Raw genomic sequence first — 14,705 nt, 5'->3', positions numbered from 1 at the left:
TCCTCTGCCTTTCTGGCAATGTGAAATTTTGGCTCCTCTCCCTGTTTTATCATGGGGAGACAGCACAGACCGAAAATCTGACACTGAAAATTCTTATAGCCGGGAATGTGAAACAGCTTGGCCAGAATTAAAATTAATGCATGGAGGAGAAGTAAGGAAATGAACCATCACAACTAAGATCAGTTCTTATTATGAATTACTCATCCAGCTTTTTTTACAGGTCAGGGACTGATCTGCCTTTATAAAACTCAAATAAGTTGAATGAGTCTTGGTTGCGTGGTACCTAAGGAGAAAAAAAGAAAGTGTCAGAATAGGATATTAAAAGTGTGAGTCATCCATGAAAGGCAGAATACAGTATTATATCCTATGTCACATTTTTTTTTTAAATCCTGAAATATACGTTTTGCTTCTTCACAATCTATTTTACACGTTTGCAAAGAGTTTTCTACTTGGAATGAAATACAAGGTTGTCACGTATTAGAATATTGGCCTCAGTTACAACGAGCAGAGCAATGTAACAGAGTTCTGTTTCAACTCCAGCAATATGACTCACACACTGTCATGCGTGATGCCAGGTGCTTCTATACGCAGCAGATAGCTCCTTTCAGTGGACAAATGAGACTTGTATTAGAGGGATGTGATATAAGATTGCTTTAGTCTGTGTTCAGGTGGAGATGAGCTCCATCCTGTTATCTATAACAGAGCTGCTCATTACTCTGCAGCAAGCTAAGCGGAAACAAATGCAATCTGTATGGAAATGCATGCTGCTTAGTCACAATGCTGACTTTTGGTAACAGAATAGGGCGTTTTCTCTGTGCTTATGTCATGTTTTCAGTATAGCAGAGGAAGTAAATGAAAGAACTGACATCTAACTGCAACAATCTGGGATCATTGATGAATTAAACTTGAAATTCTGTAGTCACGATTACAAGTTCAACCACAGCATTGCAAGTGCGCTGATGCTCTTAACAAACATTCAAGCTCATATTCACACCTATGGCTATATTACGACCACCACTTAACCTAATGTGCATGTCTTTCGACTGAGAGGCAGCTGGAGTACTCAGAGTATTCATGTAGCCACAGGGAGAACATTCACAAACTCAACCTTCTTATGTTCAGGAAACAGACCTAGCTACAACCCTTAAGGGATTTAGTTTTTCTTAAAATGCTGTTATTGTTTGGTTTGTTTGTTTAATTAAAATTGTAAGAAGTGAATATGTCTTCGACATCTGGGTCGCATATTATTTTAGCATAGTTTCAATACTTTTAACTGAGTCTGCACAGTGAAAAATGTAGTCATTTAAACTGATATGTCAAATGCTTGTGTTGACTCACATTTGCAATTTATGACACCCCCACCCCCCTCACACAAACACACACACCAAAGAATTCCACAATCATTATCCTGCTTGTAATTACCTCTTTTTCACAGTTGGCAGGTTTTATTCATGGTAAATCCACTATGGCACGAATACTGAATTAGTAGCTGTGAACTGGTAATGAAGTCCTTCACTCCATTATTCTATGTGCCAAACTGATGAAGTACAACTGTGTTATGTTTTAGGGATCACTAACTTGTTGTGAGAGCTCTCTCAGTGCTTGTCAAAATTAAAAAGTAAAGTTTCTGTCTGCCTTCTTATCTCAACAAAAGTGTGGGATTTATCAACAGCTTCTCTGCAGGAAAAATTGTTAAGCAGACAATACAAGAAGACAACTCTTTTATTTTATTTTATTCCCACACCCTCCACTGGAATCTCAGATTTTTTTATTATTCTTTATTCACAGCATTTCTAGAATGGGGTTTGATGAAAAGCCTTATGACTTCAAATCTGACAGTATATTCAATTTAAAATCTACAGTGGGTGATGTGACTTTGAGAAACAAACAAAGAATCCCAAATAAGTGCTGAATTCCATAATGTCATAAAAAAAAAGCAAATCTTTTAGTTTAGAACTGCTGAGCTTGGGGACAATTGATTTGTTTTACTGACCCAAGCAGACAGCTGAGGTTGAGCTGCAGACATAGCCAGCGCTGGGCTGGACAAAAAAGTATATATATATATATATATATATATATATATATATATATATATTAGGGGTGCAACGATACACAAAATTCAAGGTTCGATACTTTCGTGTCACGGTTCAATATTTTTTCGATACAAAAACGCATTCATGCCTTTCTAATTTGTCATTTATTAAAAGTATAAATATAGGTTTTAACTCAAAAGTACAGTTTTTAAATTTAATGTTGCTGAAACAACAGAATAATAAAATAAAATGAATCTATCTGATCGAGAAATCACTCATCTTTGGAGTTTATTACAGAGAAATGTCTCTTTCCAAAATAAAAGCTATACTATACGCTTCTTCTGGGCTATATTCTCAGAAGCATATTAAACATATCAGGTCCCCATAAGGAGAATCATGTGCTAACGGCTGTCTAAATGACTCGGGTAAAGTTTGTAGCATGCGTGCTTGTTGTTTTTGTTGCTTCCACTTGTCTTTGCACTAGGATGATATCGGTGTAAATGTGCAGTCATATTTGTTGTGTTCCCACTAGTGCTGTCAGCGTTAATCTCGCTAAAATGACTTTAACGCCATAACGCTGCAAATCTCCGTTAACTAGTTACCGTGGATCGCCCCGTGCGTGGGGCTGGACGGCGTCAACACGTTAATAATAATAATAATAATAATGGATTGGTTTTCAAGGCACCCAAAGCGCTTTACAATGCCACTATTCATTCACTCTCACATTCATACACTGGTGGAGGCAAGCTACGGTTGTAGCCACAGTTGCCCTGGGGCAGACTGACAGAAGCGAGGCTGCCATATCACACCATCGGCCCCTCTGGCCAACACCAGTAGGCAGTAGGGTAAAGTGTCTTGCCCAAGGACACAACGACCAGGACAGAGAGCCCAGGGATCGAACCGGCGACCTTCCGGTTACAGATACGCTTCCCAACCCCCTGAGTCACGGTCGTGCTAACGCAGTAGTTCCCACCAATTGAGCATTGCGTGGCACATTTGACACTGTTTTACTTTTGTCCATTACCTTCAGGGTCATGCTTCACATAAAAACCAAGATAGTTCCAAACGCCACTTGACAGAGAAGCCTAGGCGGAGTAGTCGAACGCAGATCCACTGAGCGCTCAACACAGACAGCATTGTCAGAAGAAAAGTTGATAAACTAAATTTAAAAAATTGTACGGTTCGATACATATGTGTACTGAACCGGAAGCACTGTATCGAACGGTTCAATATCAATATATATCTATACAGGGAGTGCAGAATTATTAGGCAAGTTGTATTTTTGAGGAATAATTTTATTATTGAACAACAACCATGTTCTCAATGAACCCAAAAAACTCATTAATATCAAAGCTGAATGTTTTTGGAAGTAGTTTTTAGTTTGTTTTTAGTTTTAGCTATTTTAGGGGGATATCTGTGTGTGCAGGTGACTATTACTGTGCATAATTATTAGGCAACTTAACAAAAAACAAATATATACCCATTTCAATTATTTATTTTTACCAGTGAAACCAATATAACATCTCCACATTCACAAATATACATTTCTGACATTCAAAAACAAAACAAAAACAAATCAGCGACCAATATAGCCACCTTTCTTTGCAAGGACACTCAAAAGCCTGCCATCCATGGATTCTGTCAGTGTTTTGATCTGTTCACCATCAACATTGCGTGCAGCAGCAACCACAGCCTCCCAGACACTGTTCAGAGAGGTGTACTGTTTTCCCTCCTTGTAAATCTCACATTTGATGATGGACCACAGGTTCTCAATGGGGTTCAGATCAGGTGAACAAGGTGGCCATGTCATTAGTTTTTCTTCTTTTATACCCTTTCTTGCCAGCCACGCTGTGGAGTACTTGGACGCGTGTGATGGAGCATTGTCCTGCATGAAAATCATGTTTTTCTTGAAGGATGCAGACTTCTTCCTGTACCACTGCTTGAAGAAGGTGTCTTCCAGAAACTGGCAGTAGGACTGGGAGTTGAGCTTGACTCCATCCTCAGCCCGAAAAGGCCCCACAAGCTCATCTTTGATGATACCAGCCCAAACCAGTACTCCACCTCCACCTTGCTGGCGTCTGTGTCGGACTGGAGCTCTTTACCAATCCAGCCACGGGCCCATCCATCTGCCCCATCAAGACTCACTCTCATTTCATCAGTCCATAAAACCTTAGAAAAACCAGTCTTGAGATATTTCTTGGCCCAGTCTTGACGTTTCAGCTTGTGTGTCTTGTTCAGTGGTGGTCGTCTTTCAGCCTTTCTTACCTTGGCCATGTCTCTGAGTATTGCACACCTTGTGCTTTTGGGCACTCCAGTGATGTTGCAGCTCTGAAATATGGCCAAACTGGTGGCAAGTGGCATCTTGGCAGCTGCACGCTTGACTTTTCTCAGTTCATGGGCAGTTATTTGGCGCCTTGGTTTTTCCACACGCTTTTTGCGACCCTGTTGACTATTTTGAATGAAACGCTTGATTGTTCGATGATCACGCTTCAGAAGCTTTGCAATTTTGAGACTGCTGCATCCCTCTGCAAGATATCTCACTATTTTTGACTTTTCTGAGCCTGTCAAGTCCTTCTTTTGACCCATTTTGCCAAAGGAAAGGAAGTTGCCTAATAATTATGCGCACCTGATATAGGGTGTTGATGTCATTAGACCACACCCCTTCTCATTACAGAGATGCACATCACCTAATATGCTTAATTGGTAGTAGGCTTTCGAGCCTATACAGCTTGGAGTAAGACAACATGCATGAAGAGGATGATGTGGACAAAATACTCATTTGCCTAATAATTCTGCACTCCCTGTATATCCCTATATATAGATAGATCACGTTTAGTGCAGGAACAAATAAAAACGTGATTTCCTTTAAAAGAGAGAGAGAGAGAGAGAGAGAGAGAGAGAGAGAGAGAGAGAGAGAGAGAGAGAGAGAGAGAGAGAGAGAGAGATAGATAGATAGATAGATAGATAGATAGATAGATAGATAGATAGATAGATAGATAGATAGATAGATAGAAAGAAATTTCCCTTCCTGCCCCTGTGGGCAGTCTATCCTTCAAGCTCAGGTTCTCTACCAGAGGCCTGCGCAGTATCTTGGCTGTTCCTAGGACTGTGCTCGTCTGAACAGAGATATCCAATGTTGTTCCTCGGATCTGTTGGAGCCACGTGCTTAGCTTGGGAGTCACCGCAATTATTGCTTATTGCTTGCTCTTGGTACTTCTCAAGCTTCTCGTGTTCCTTCTTCCTGATGTTGCTGTCATTCGGAATCGCTACATCTGCTTATTTTGTTGGTTTTTGTTTTTTGCCCTTTATCCCCGTCCCTCTTCCCCGCTGTTTTTCTTTCGCTGTTCCTTTCTCCCCTTTCTTTTCCCCAGTCAAGTCTGTCCCATTTTTAGCAAGTGAAAATAAAATAAAATAAAATAAACAATTAAAGGTGAATCAAATAGACCATTACGGCAAGGCTGGGATGGTCCATTTGGTAAAGTAAATCAGTTGGGCATCTTTCTTCGCCTTTAGACAATAATTCTGATGGCAAAAGAGCCAAATGGGACAGGCAAAAAAAAAAGAAAAAAAAAAGGAATCGCTACATATATCACTACGGCTGTCTTCTTCTGTTTGTTTACCATCACTATGTTTTGTCCATTTTGTCACCATTTTATCTGTCTGTATCTGGAAGTCCCACAGGATCTTAGCTCGGCATCTCCCATTTTGACTTCAGGACTTCCAAAGATGTTTCTGTATAGTTCAAGTTCAAGTTCGAATTTTATTCGCCACATGCAGGTTGCCCTGCAGTGAAATGAACCCGCCCCCCGACCTTACAGACACAACACAGACATCACATGGGGATACAAGTCACAGAACGGTTGCATTACAGAAAAACCACTGTATTGTACACTACAATGGGAAAAGTACAAGAGGAAAAAAAGAGACCTCTACTCATGCTGGGCTACAGGAGGACAGTATGAGAACAGGAAACAAAAAAACTCCTCTGCACAGAAAAGCACATAAATATCCACAGTACAACATTATAGAGCACGAGACCAGCAACAGGGTTGGGTAGGGGATAAGGAGTAATCCCAGGCAACACAGCAGCCATCCTGCCACTGCGCCGACTCTCCAGCGCCGGCCCAGACCCGCCTCGTGTTCCCGGGAGGCAACAAGCATCGAAGGCATTGGAAGGGGAGGGGGGATGTGTGAGTGCTTATCAGTGTAAGTGTATGTGTGTGCGTGTCCATAGTTCACCCTATCAGGCTAAGTAAACAGTCTACTAGCCAACCCAGGTGGCCTTGCATGGGATGGGAAGAATAATCATCACACAGTCGTTATCAGGGAGTTTTTGTTCGGCTCCAGCCTTGGGCCTGTGCAGCTGGCGCCGTGGTGTCCGCATGTTGATGTTGTTGATTTTTCTTTTATGCGAGCAGCTCAGGAGAATTTCAAAGCTATTCTTAACACTCCAACACTGGTCTCTCAATCTCCCGTTGGAGAACCACGAGCCTCCCCATGATGGTATCAAACTTCTGTTCCGTGGTGTTGTCAGTCTTGTGATTCTGAGACCCCACAACTGCAGTGAGCCGTTCTGCGATGTGATCCAACTTTCGCTCAAGGGTCTCATTTTGAGCAGGCCTCTCTTTGATGTATCCCAATATACGCTCAATGGTGTTATTTTGAGTCTTCACGGCAGCTGTAAGCGTCTCCAAGGTGTTAACCATGCTGCGTTCGTTGTGAGAGCTCGCGCCTCGTCCCATTGCTTCAATTCCAGCGGGCAGCCTTGGAGGGGTTTGAACAGCCGGTTCCGCTCTCTTAATTCTCCGATAAGCCAGGGCCAAGCCAGCTCCGATCAGCAAGAACCCTGTTATCATGGTTCCGAATAGGTAGATATCTTCAGCGTCCTCGATTGACAGTCCCGCCAGGCACATGATCCTCCAGTTCTGCCACCCGTCCATCGTGTATCCGGGAGGGGAAGTCCCTCCAGGGCACTCGGGCTCTCCCGAACCCAGACTTCTCGTTGAGAAAAGGGTGTCAACAGCATTCAGAGTATACTATGCCGGCCACTTGGTTATTGCATCCCATTATGCCCTGCCCGCTAGCATCTTGCACCCTAGTGCAATGCCACACCCTGGCTATGGAGAATCCAGGTTTCAAGCCTTGCTATGACTTTATCTTTCAGGTCAGTTCCTTTCGCTCACTTAACAATCCTTCTTCGAACACACTTGGGGCTTGGTACCCAATCTCGGGTGGGGGTGATGGTATCTCCCCCCTGACCTATATCCTGGCTCCCCCTTGCCATAGCATGTGTGTTGTACCTCGTCAATCTCTAGCAGTGAGAGCATTCCCTTCTTCCAAATGTGGGAACACTGAGAGACTAGTTGTTTCGCCGTCAAAGTGGATGTGGGTATCGAAGATTCCATAGGTCCCTGATCCTATTCATGTAACTCCTTCCAAAATTGTTTGATTTTTGGGTTAGTTCCTAGCTGCGCTACACTGTAGCATTTAATGGTCAAACGTTACACTATAGCTTGTAGGAGTGGCTCATAGTCAAAGTAGCCATTCATTTGACTTGAAGCCTTGGATCTCTCCCATCCTAATTATGTCACTCCATCTTTTTTCCTACCTTGATAATTTCACCTTCCTGTGTCTCTTCCTCTGAATCCTCTGCTGTTTTTGGGATTGTTTTTTTGGACACAGTTTTGGAATTCATCTGTGTACAGTGTAGGCTGTCAGTTCACCATTTACCACAAATGTTATGTTGTCTATTTATACAAAGTAAATAAAGTAAAAGTGAGTGGATGAGTCAGTGAAGCTCACTTCTGCCTGATGACAGCAATACTGGCTGAGTTGTTAACGATATCCTGAACTGAAATGCATATACTATTATATATTGTATATATTTTTATTAGTTTCAGATTTAGCCATTCTTGTATTTTGCTTGTTTACGTTATTGTATTTTGCACAACTCTGTTGCTTGTGAAGCTCGCACACAAGAATTTCACTCACATGTACTGTACCAATGTACCTGCACATGTGATGTGACAATAAAAGTGATTTGATTTGATTTTAACTTTTTTGTCAGTAGGTGCTGCTGTTAGCCAGCATTACTGAAACTTTATTTGAAGTGGACCTAACATTGCTGGATTCAGACACTTGACAAATAAACTCTCATATGATGTTAGAATATGAGAGGGAAAGTGAGATTTTTAGAACCCTCAAGCCTAATATCAGCTGGCATTATGTTAGCTTATAACCAGCTGTTGTTGTTTAACCCGCTCATTATTAATTTCCTGGAGACAGGAGGGTTACATGTCTAATCTGCTGACAATAATTGTGACAATATCTGGAATGGATAATCATGTTTATGTTCACTTTCGTGTGTCAGAGACCTGATTTCAGTTCAGGAGATGAGGTTTGAGGTGAGGAGGAAGAGAATGAGTTGAAAATGAAGGAAGACAGAGAGTAATGGTGGAGAAAGCTGGTGGAAAGGTGGATAAGACAGGCATAATGACAATAGATGATGATAATATACACGTACGAACGTCAATGGTCTAATGTATTTTCAAGTGACAATTCTTTACTGTTAGTGCACATTTGAGGTCGTAGAAGTAAATTTTTTATACAAACAAAAAAAACCTCAGGTGAACTAAACATGGAATCAATTTAAATAAATTTTATTAAAGGGGAGCGCATTCAAGTTCTGGAAAAATGCAGTGGTGGAGCAGATTTAAATCATCTATCAAGTTGCCAGCAGAAATGCTACTTTAGCATAATTCAATAATCAGAATGGAGGCACTTAATAACAGTTGTCTTAAAAAAAATATGAACTGACAATCAAATAAATTTTATGTGCAAGGTCAGTAGGAAGCTGAATTACACACACTGGAATATCTGAGGTTTATTTCAGCATCTGCATTTACCCACACAGTGAAAATACCTGTCAGTTTTATCACTTGGCGACACGGTTTCTCTCTGTTCAGCTTTAACCTTATACATAAAAAGGTCACAAAGTGGGACTACACATACTTAGCAAACATCACTATGCATCAGAACCCTGTCACTACAGTGGTAGCTGTGCAAGCGCTTAGGGAAGAAAATCATCATAAAGCAAATCACTGCATACCCCACGTAAACGGGGAACATGGATAAATTAAATCCATTAAAGTAAATGATTAAAGACGTGGAGGTTTGCTGCTGCATGTCTAAAATTACATTTGAACCAGCATCAAAGCCACAGCTAATATGTGCATGCCGTTTATATATGGGGTTTTTTATGTTTAGGTATATTTAGGATGGATATGCAGCCCGTGATGTATTAGTAATATTGGAAAAGGAAAAGAAAAATGAGTTTAAGTCTCCTTCTTGCCAGTTTTCCATTATCTTTTTGCTTGACAGAGTCGTGATAAAAGCCTGTGTAAATTAATTTTATATTTATGCATATTCATATTTCCATTATTTTTTGGGCATTTTCATAATTTATTTTTAGAAAATCTAAGTTAAAGATTTTAAAAATCTGCAGTAGCCTGTATATCAAGTATAAACATCCTACATCTGAAAAGTCATTCAGGGAGAGCAAAGTTGTGACACAGACCTTGAAATTTAATATGAGACTCTCTTAACACTAGCAGAAATGCAGTGGAAATGAAGAGTATGATGGGTGAAGAACAAATAACTTGCATTTCTCCTTTCCTCTCTGTTTGTGATTTTCACTTAGATGTGAATGCCTTTGTTGAATTAAATTTATCTGCCACATGTATTCATTTCCAAGAAAATTATATTTGAAGTTTCCTTTTCTGTCTGAACTGCAACCACATTACCATAATGCATCCTTAGGCAGTTTCCATAGAAACAATCTTTGTGAACATTCCTTCGTAGAGCTGATGTTTTCCAGCGTATGACTTTTGTCATTTGATGAAATAACACTGCCAAAGTTACCTTCAATAAATGATAAATATGCAAGTAGCTTTAGTTACACAATGCATAATTATTATCATTATTTTGTACATTCGTATGGAGTCTGACCTTTCTTACAGTAAAATGCTGCTCGAGGGCCTGGAGATGTAGGAAAAGCAGATGAAAAAACACATTTACATGTTTAAGACATGTTAGCGTACTCCCTGAGTTTACTTGGCGTACCTTTCAAAAATACTTTTTTTAAAGTAAAGCTACACAAATTCTAAATGCAAATAAACAAAATCCAAAACACATTTAAAGTTGCTATATGTATATATAATAGTATAATAGTGGTTCAGATATTACATGTTTGCTCACTGTTATCACTCTCAGCTTTATTGATTTATTTTCTTCCTGAAATGTTGTCATAATAAAAGTTTTAAGCTCAAGTGGTCTAGGTTGAGCCATGGACCCTAGAATGATGAATGAACAGAAGTCTCAAGTTCACTCAGTTCTAATTATTACTGTTAAGGGATGCTTAATTGTTTTACTGGAAAAAATAATGCCTTCTTTGTCCACACAAGAAAAAAACAGGTTGATGAATGAACAAAACCAGCTTTACTGTCAACCTCAAGCCTGGGACACTGGTAAGCAAACAGACACAGTGACAAACGGCAGTGCTAAACCTTTGTGAAAAAATATATCATAAAACTGTAGTAAAATACAATAAATATGAACATTTGGCTATTACCGTCTGATGCTAAACTGTCTTGCATCTACTTTATAGTGTCACTTTACCTGTATTTAGAATACATGAGCCAATTAAAATGGTCTCTATCTTATATAGGTGTTACAAAAGTCTTGTGAATTTCAGGATTTGATGCGTCTGTAATTATTCCAATTAGGGGTACTACGCTTAAAGATAAGCCTATTACATTTGTATGAAGGCATTTTCAAAATACTTTTTAAAGGGCAATTTGTTGTTTAATTGAATCAGATAATCAAAAATTAATCCATATTAACAGTCATAATGCAAAATGCGAAAGTATTTACCAAATGAATTATTGCTGCAGTTGCAGTGTGCAGAAGGTAAATTCATATGCTGGATCAACCTTGTGGAAGACATTTCAGGCTTATTGAATTTTTTTGATGTATGTTGTCCATTTCGTATTCATATGTTTTTACTTTTGGCTTTACTGATAGAAAAAGCAGGGAATGTTAACTGTTCTCTAGCACTAGATGAGAGGACTTTGTGTGGACTTTGTTTTGACACAAAATAGAAAGAAGAAGAAGAAGAAAGACACAGTCCTCTCCCTGTGTTTGTCTATTACGTCTTAATTTCTGATGCTTAACCCTTGTGCGGCCCCGGGCCTGGACAAAAAAAAAAAGAAAAGCGTCCGGGCGCCAGTCCCTCAGTGAGGTCCATGACCACTCGAGTGGCCAGGTTCTTTTCAAGAGGACCGAGCTTGTCGGGCTTGCTGGCGTACACCTGCATTTTCCACGCATAGCTGGACCGGGCGTCGCATGCAACCCATATCTTGATCCCGTACCTGGTTGGTTTGCCGGGCATGTACTGCCTGAACAGACACCTTCCTGTTGGTGAGATGATGAGACACAGGGAGACAGAGAGAGAGACAGAGTTCAGAACGTTTCCGAGTTTCACAAGCACAAAGGGAGAAAACCAAATAAAAGCCCCGAGCAAAAAAAAAAATTAAAAATACAAAAAGTACAAAGAACTACATTGAGGAAATCCGAGTATCTGTCCCACACATCATCATCATCATTTCACACACACACACACACACACACACACACACACACACACACACACACACACACACACACACAAACCTCTAAACAGCACCAGTCTCTTGTCCACGGTGACCTCGGGTCCTGATCAGTACATGAGAGTCAAGCGCCCGCACCACTCGACCGACATCGCTCTGACCGGGGCCAGCTTGTCGTATCGACCGTGGTCGTCGCAACACCTGGCCTCTCTGGTCTCTCGGTCATTGAACCGCAGGGCGCTCCAGTAGGCCCGAAAGGTCTTGAGTGGCATCGTGGCTTTGAACATGGACCTGCCGCTCTCGGCGTCCCACAGGCTCTCGCAGGCCTTGCCTTGTGACCTGTACACGCCGGCGAGTATCAGCAGCCCTACGTAGGCTCGGAACTCGGTGCGGCCCAGGGGCTTCCAACCGTCGATGGCGGTCTGGCACCTGGACGGCGTCCTCTATCGCAGGCAGAAAGTACGCCATGAACGAGGACACCTCGTCTCGGACCGTGGCTACAGCGAACCCTTCTCGCTGTTCGAGGTTGCAGAGTTTGGGATAACTCGACCGTGACGATTCTTGTTCTTCTTCGTAGTTGTCGGTGTCGTCTTGTCGCTACCATCTTCGTGATAATCATCATCACCATCATCGCCATCACCTTCGTGGCAATTGCCTACAGCTTCGTGGTAATCTACGTCGCCGTCTTCCCCGTAATTATCATCGCAACCATCATCACCGCAATCCTCAGCACCCCCTTCAGCATCATCCTTGCGAAGCTTGGCCTCCGAGTGCTCATGGTAGTCTTCCAAGTCCTGTTTCGAGACATCTTCCGAGTCATTGTCCTCATAAGTTTGTGTCTCGATCGCAACACAACCAGAGATTTGTGACTCGTGCCGAACACCCAATGTTTGCCATTCATGTTCCTCCACCTTGTCGTGCAGATTGACCCTGAATTCTTCTTCTTCTTTTGTCTTTCTGTAGAAGGTTTTGCGTTCGGACCTGTCTATTACGCGACCACCGGCGACCGTGTTGTCCTCTGCGTCTTTGCTGGATAGCCCTTGATAATGAAACATTGCTCAATGCACCTAAGTTTCTTCCGCTGAAGGAGCCGCGCTTTCCCCAAGAGGTTTGCGACGCTGACACAGATGTTGATGCTGTTGATGCTGTTGATGCTGCTACGTGTCGATCCCTCCTTGGCTCCCACGGCCTGGTGCGGGACCTTTCTCGGGTGTGTGCGCTCTGTCTGTCTTTCTGGCTGGCTATTTGTCCGCAACCACGACATGCTTAGTAACTCGTATATCGCTACCTTTACCGATGTCGCGCTGGGGTATTTCGCTACCCTATATATATATATATATATATATATATATATATATATATATATATATATATATATATATATACATACATATACATACATACATATATATACATATATATATATATATACACATATATATGTATATGTATATATATATATATATATACATATATATACACATATACATACATATATATACATATACACATATATATACATATATATACACATATATATACATATATACATATACATATACATATATATACATATATACATATACATATACATATATATACATATATACATATACATATACATATATATACATATATACATATACATATACATATATATACATATATACATATATATATATACATACATATACACATATATACATATATATATATTTCTCGAATGAATACCGTCATTTCCCCAAACCCCGCAGCCTCTGCGACCCGTGAAGAACTAAGACTTGTTCTGGTCGGTAAAACAGGATCTGGAAAGAGTGCGTCTGGAAACACTATCCTGGGGGATGTGAACGCTTTCAAAGAGGACGTTTCGCCCGAGTATGTCACCGATTACTGTCTCAGAAAAGAGGTATAACCCGAGGACGGAAGAAAAATCGCTATGATCGACACTCTGGGGCTGTTTGGCACGACCAAAATGCGAGACAAGGTGAAAACAAAAATCGAGGAGTGCGCTGAACTGTCGGCTCCCGGACCCCAAGCTTTCTTTTTAGCGGTGAGCCTCAAGTCGAGTTTCACGCAAGTGGAACTGGATGCTGTGAAGTGGATTCGAGACAACTTTGGTGAAGATGTCTCCACCTACGTCATAGTTCTGTTTACACATGGGGACCTGCTGCAGGACAGCAAGTCAGTGAAAGACTACGTGAAAGAAAGTAAACATCTACAATGATGCCGAGCTTGACGGTTGGGCGTCTTCTTTATTCGTCGATACCGTGAAAACTGCGGTGCATCACCTACTCAACCTAGTGATCAACGAGTACCGCACCGACGCATGCAATGGGTGTAAGAGCAATCACCCCAGCTAGAGACAACATGAGTGTCTGTGAGTCTTGGAGGATGACTTACATTATTACAGCATCAGCACTCCTCCTCACACCTCGTTTCATTCCTTCCATTCAATGTCTCCTGATCGCCCGCAACATCGAAGCAGACGACGTCAAAGTCGGCACCGCGGCAGAGACGCTGTTGCATTATTATTAGAGATGGCACGATACCACTTTTTTATGTCCGATACCGATTCCGATATCATAAATTTGGATATCTGCCGATACCGATATGAATCCGATATAGTGTTTTTTAATCAACAAAACTTTTTTTTTAAATATCTTGCTGCATTTTGTATAAGTTCATACTCAAGTTTAAAACAACAACTACACAAAAGCTATTCTGTTATACCTGTATGCAAAAAAAAAATATTTCATAGTTCAGCAATACTGATCAATCTAATAAACATAAACCTACACCATCCTCCCTATTCTGGTATTTTAAAGAGTACTTAGCGTAAATATTAAGCAACCTAACTAATAGGGTTCCAACTCCCAGCAACAACAAAAATAAATAAATAAAAAATAGGGAACCACCCCTCACGCTCCACCTCATGATGCTTAATCGACGTAATCAACCTTAATTTGATGCAGTGTGAAAAAACAAATGCACAGAAATCAATTATTTT

General features: G+C 41.0%; 1 protein-coding gene across 1 annotated transcript; it reads right to left on the bottom strand.

Annotated features, from left to right (window-relative positions):
• Nucleotides 1-248: 248 nt before the first annotated feature.
• On the bottom strand, nucleotides 249-7,728 carry LOC147339394 (uncharacterized). Its single transcript, XM_086284003.1, has 4 exons — nucleotides 7,642-7,728; nucleotides 6,481-7,069; nucleotides 428-448; nucleotides 249-283 (listed from the first exon to the last, which is right to left on the bottom strand). The coding sequence occupies exons 1-4, from the start codon at nucleotides 7,726-7,728 to the stop codon at nucleotides 249-251; spliced, it is 732 nt and encodes a 243-aa protein (XP_086140129.1).
• Between the last annotated feature and the right edge of the window lie 6,977 nt (nucleotides 7,729-14,705).

Source organism: Aulonocara sp. 'chitande type north' Nkhata Bay, linkage group LG1 (assembly GCF_057382095.1).
Source record: "Aulonocara sp. 'chitande type north' Nkhata Bay isolate Kocher_YH1m ecotype deep benthic linkage group LG1, A_spYH_male_GT1.1, whole genome shotgun sequence".
Lineage (NCBI taxonomy): Eukaryota > Metazoa > Chordata > Actinopteri > Cichliformes > Cichlidae > Aulonocara > Aulonocara sp. 'chitande type north' Nkhata Bay.
This window is presented reverse-complemented; position numbering and strand designations above follow the sequence as displayed.

Bases quoted from the DNA above. Each gene is read 5' to 3' on its own strand.
- LOC147339394 (XM_086284003.1), bottom strand. From the start codon at position 7,728: ATGAATTCCAAAACTGTGTCCAAAAAAACAATCCCAAAAACAGCAGAG. The intron at 449-6,480 runs GTTAAGAATAGC...TTTCATTCCAAG, and splicing joins TGAGAGACCAGTGTTGGAGT to TAGAAAACTCTTTGCAAACG. The intron at 284-427 runs GTAAAATAGATT...TTTTCTCCTTAG, and splicing joins AGAAAACTCTTTGCAAACGT to GTACCACGCAACCAAGACTC.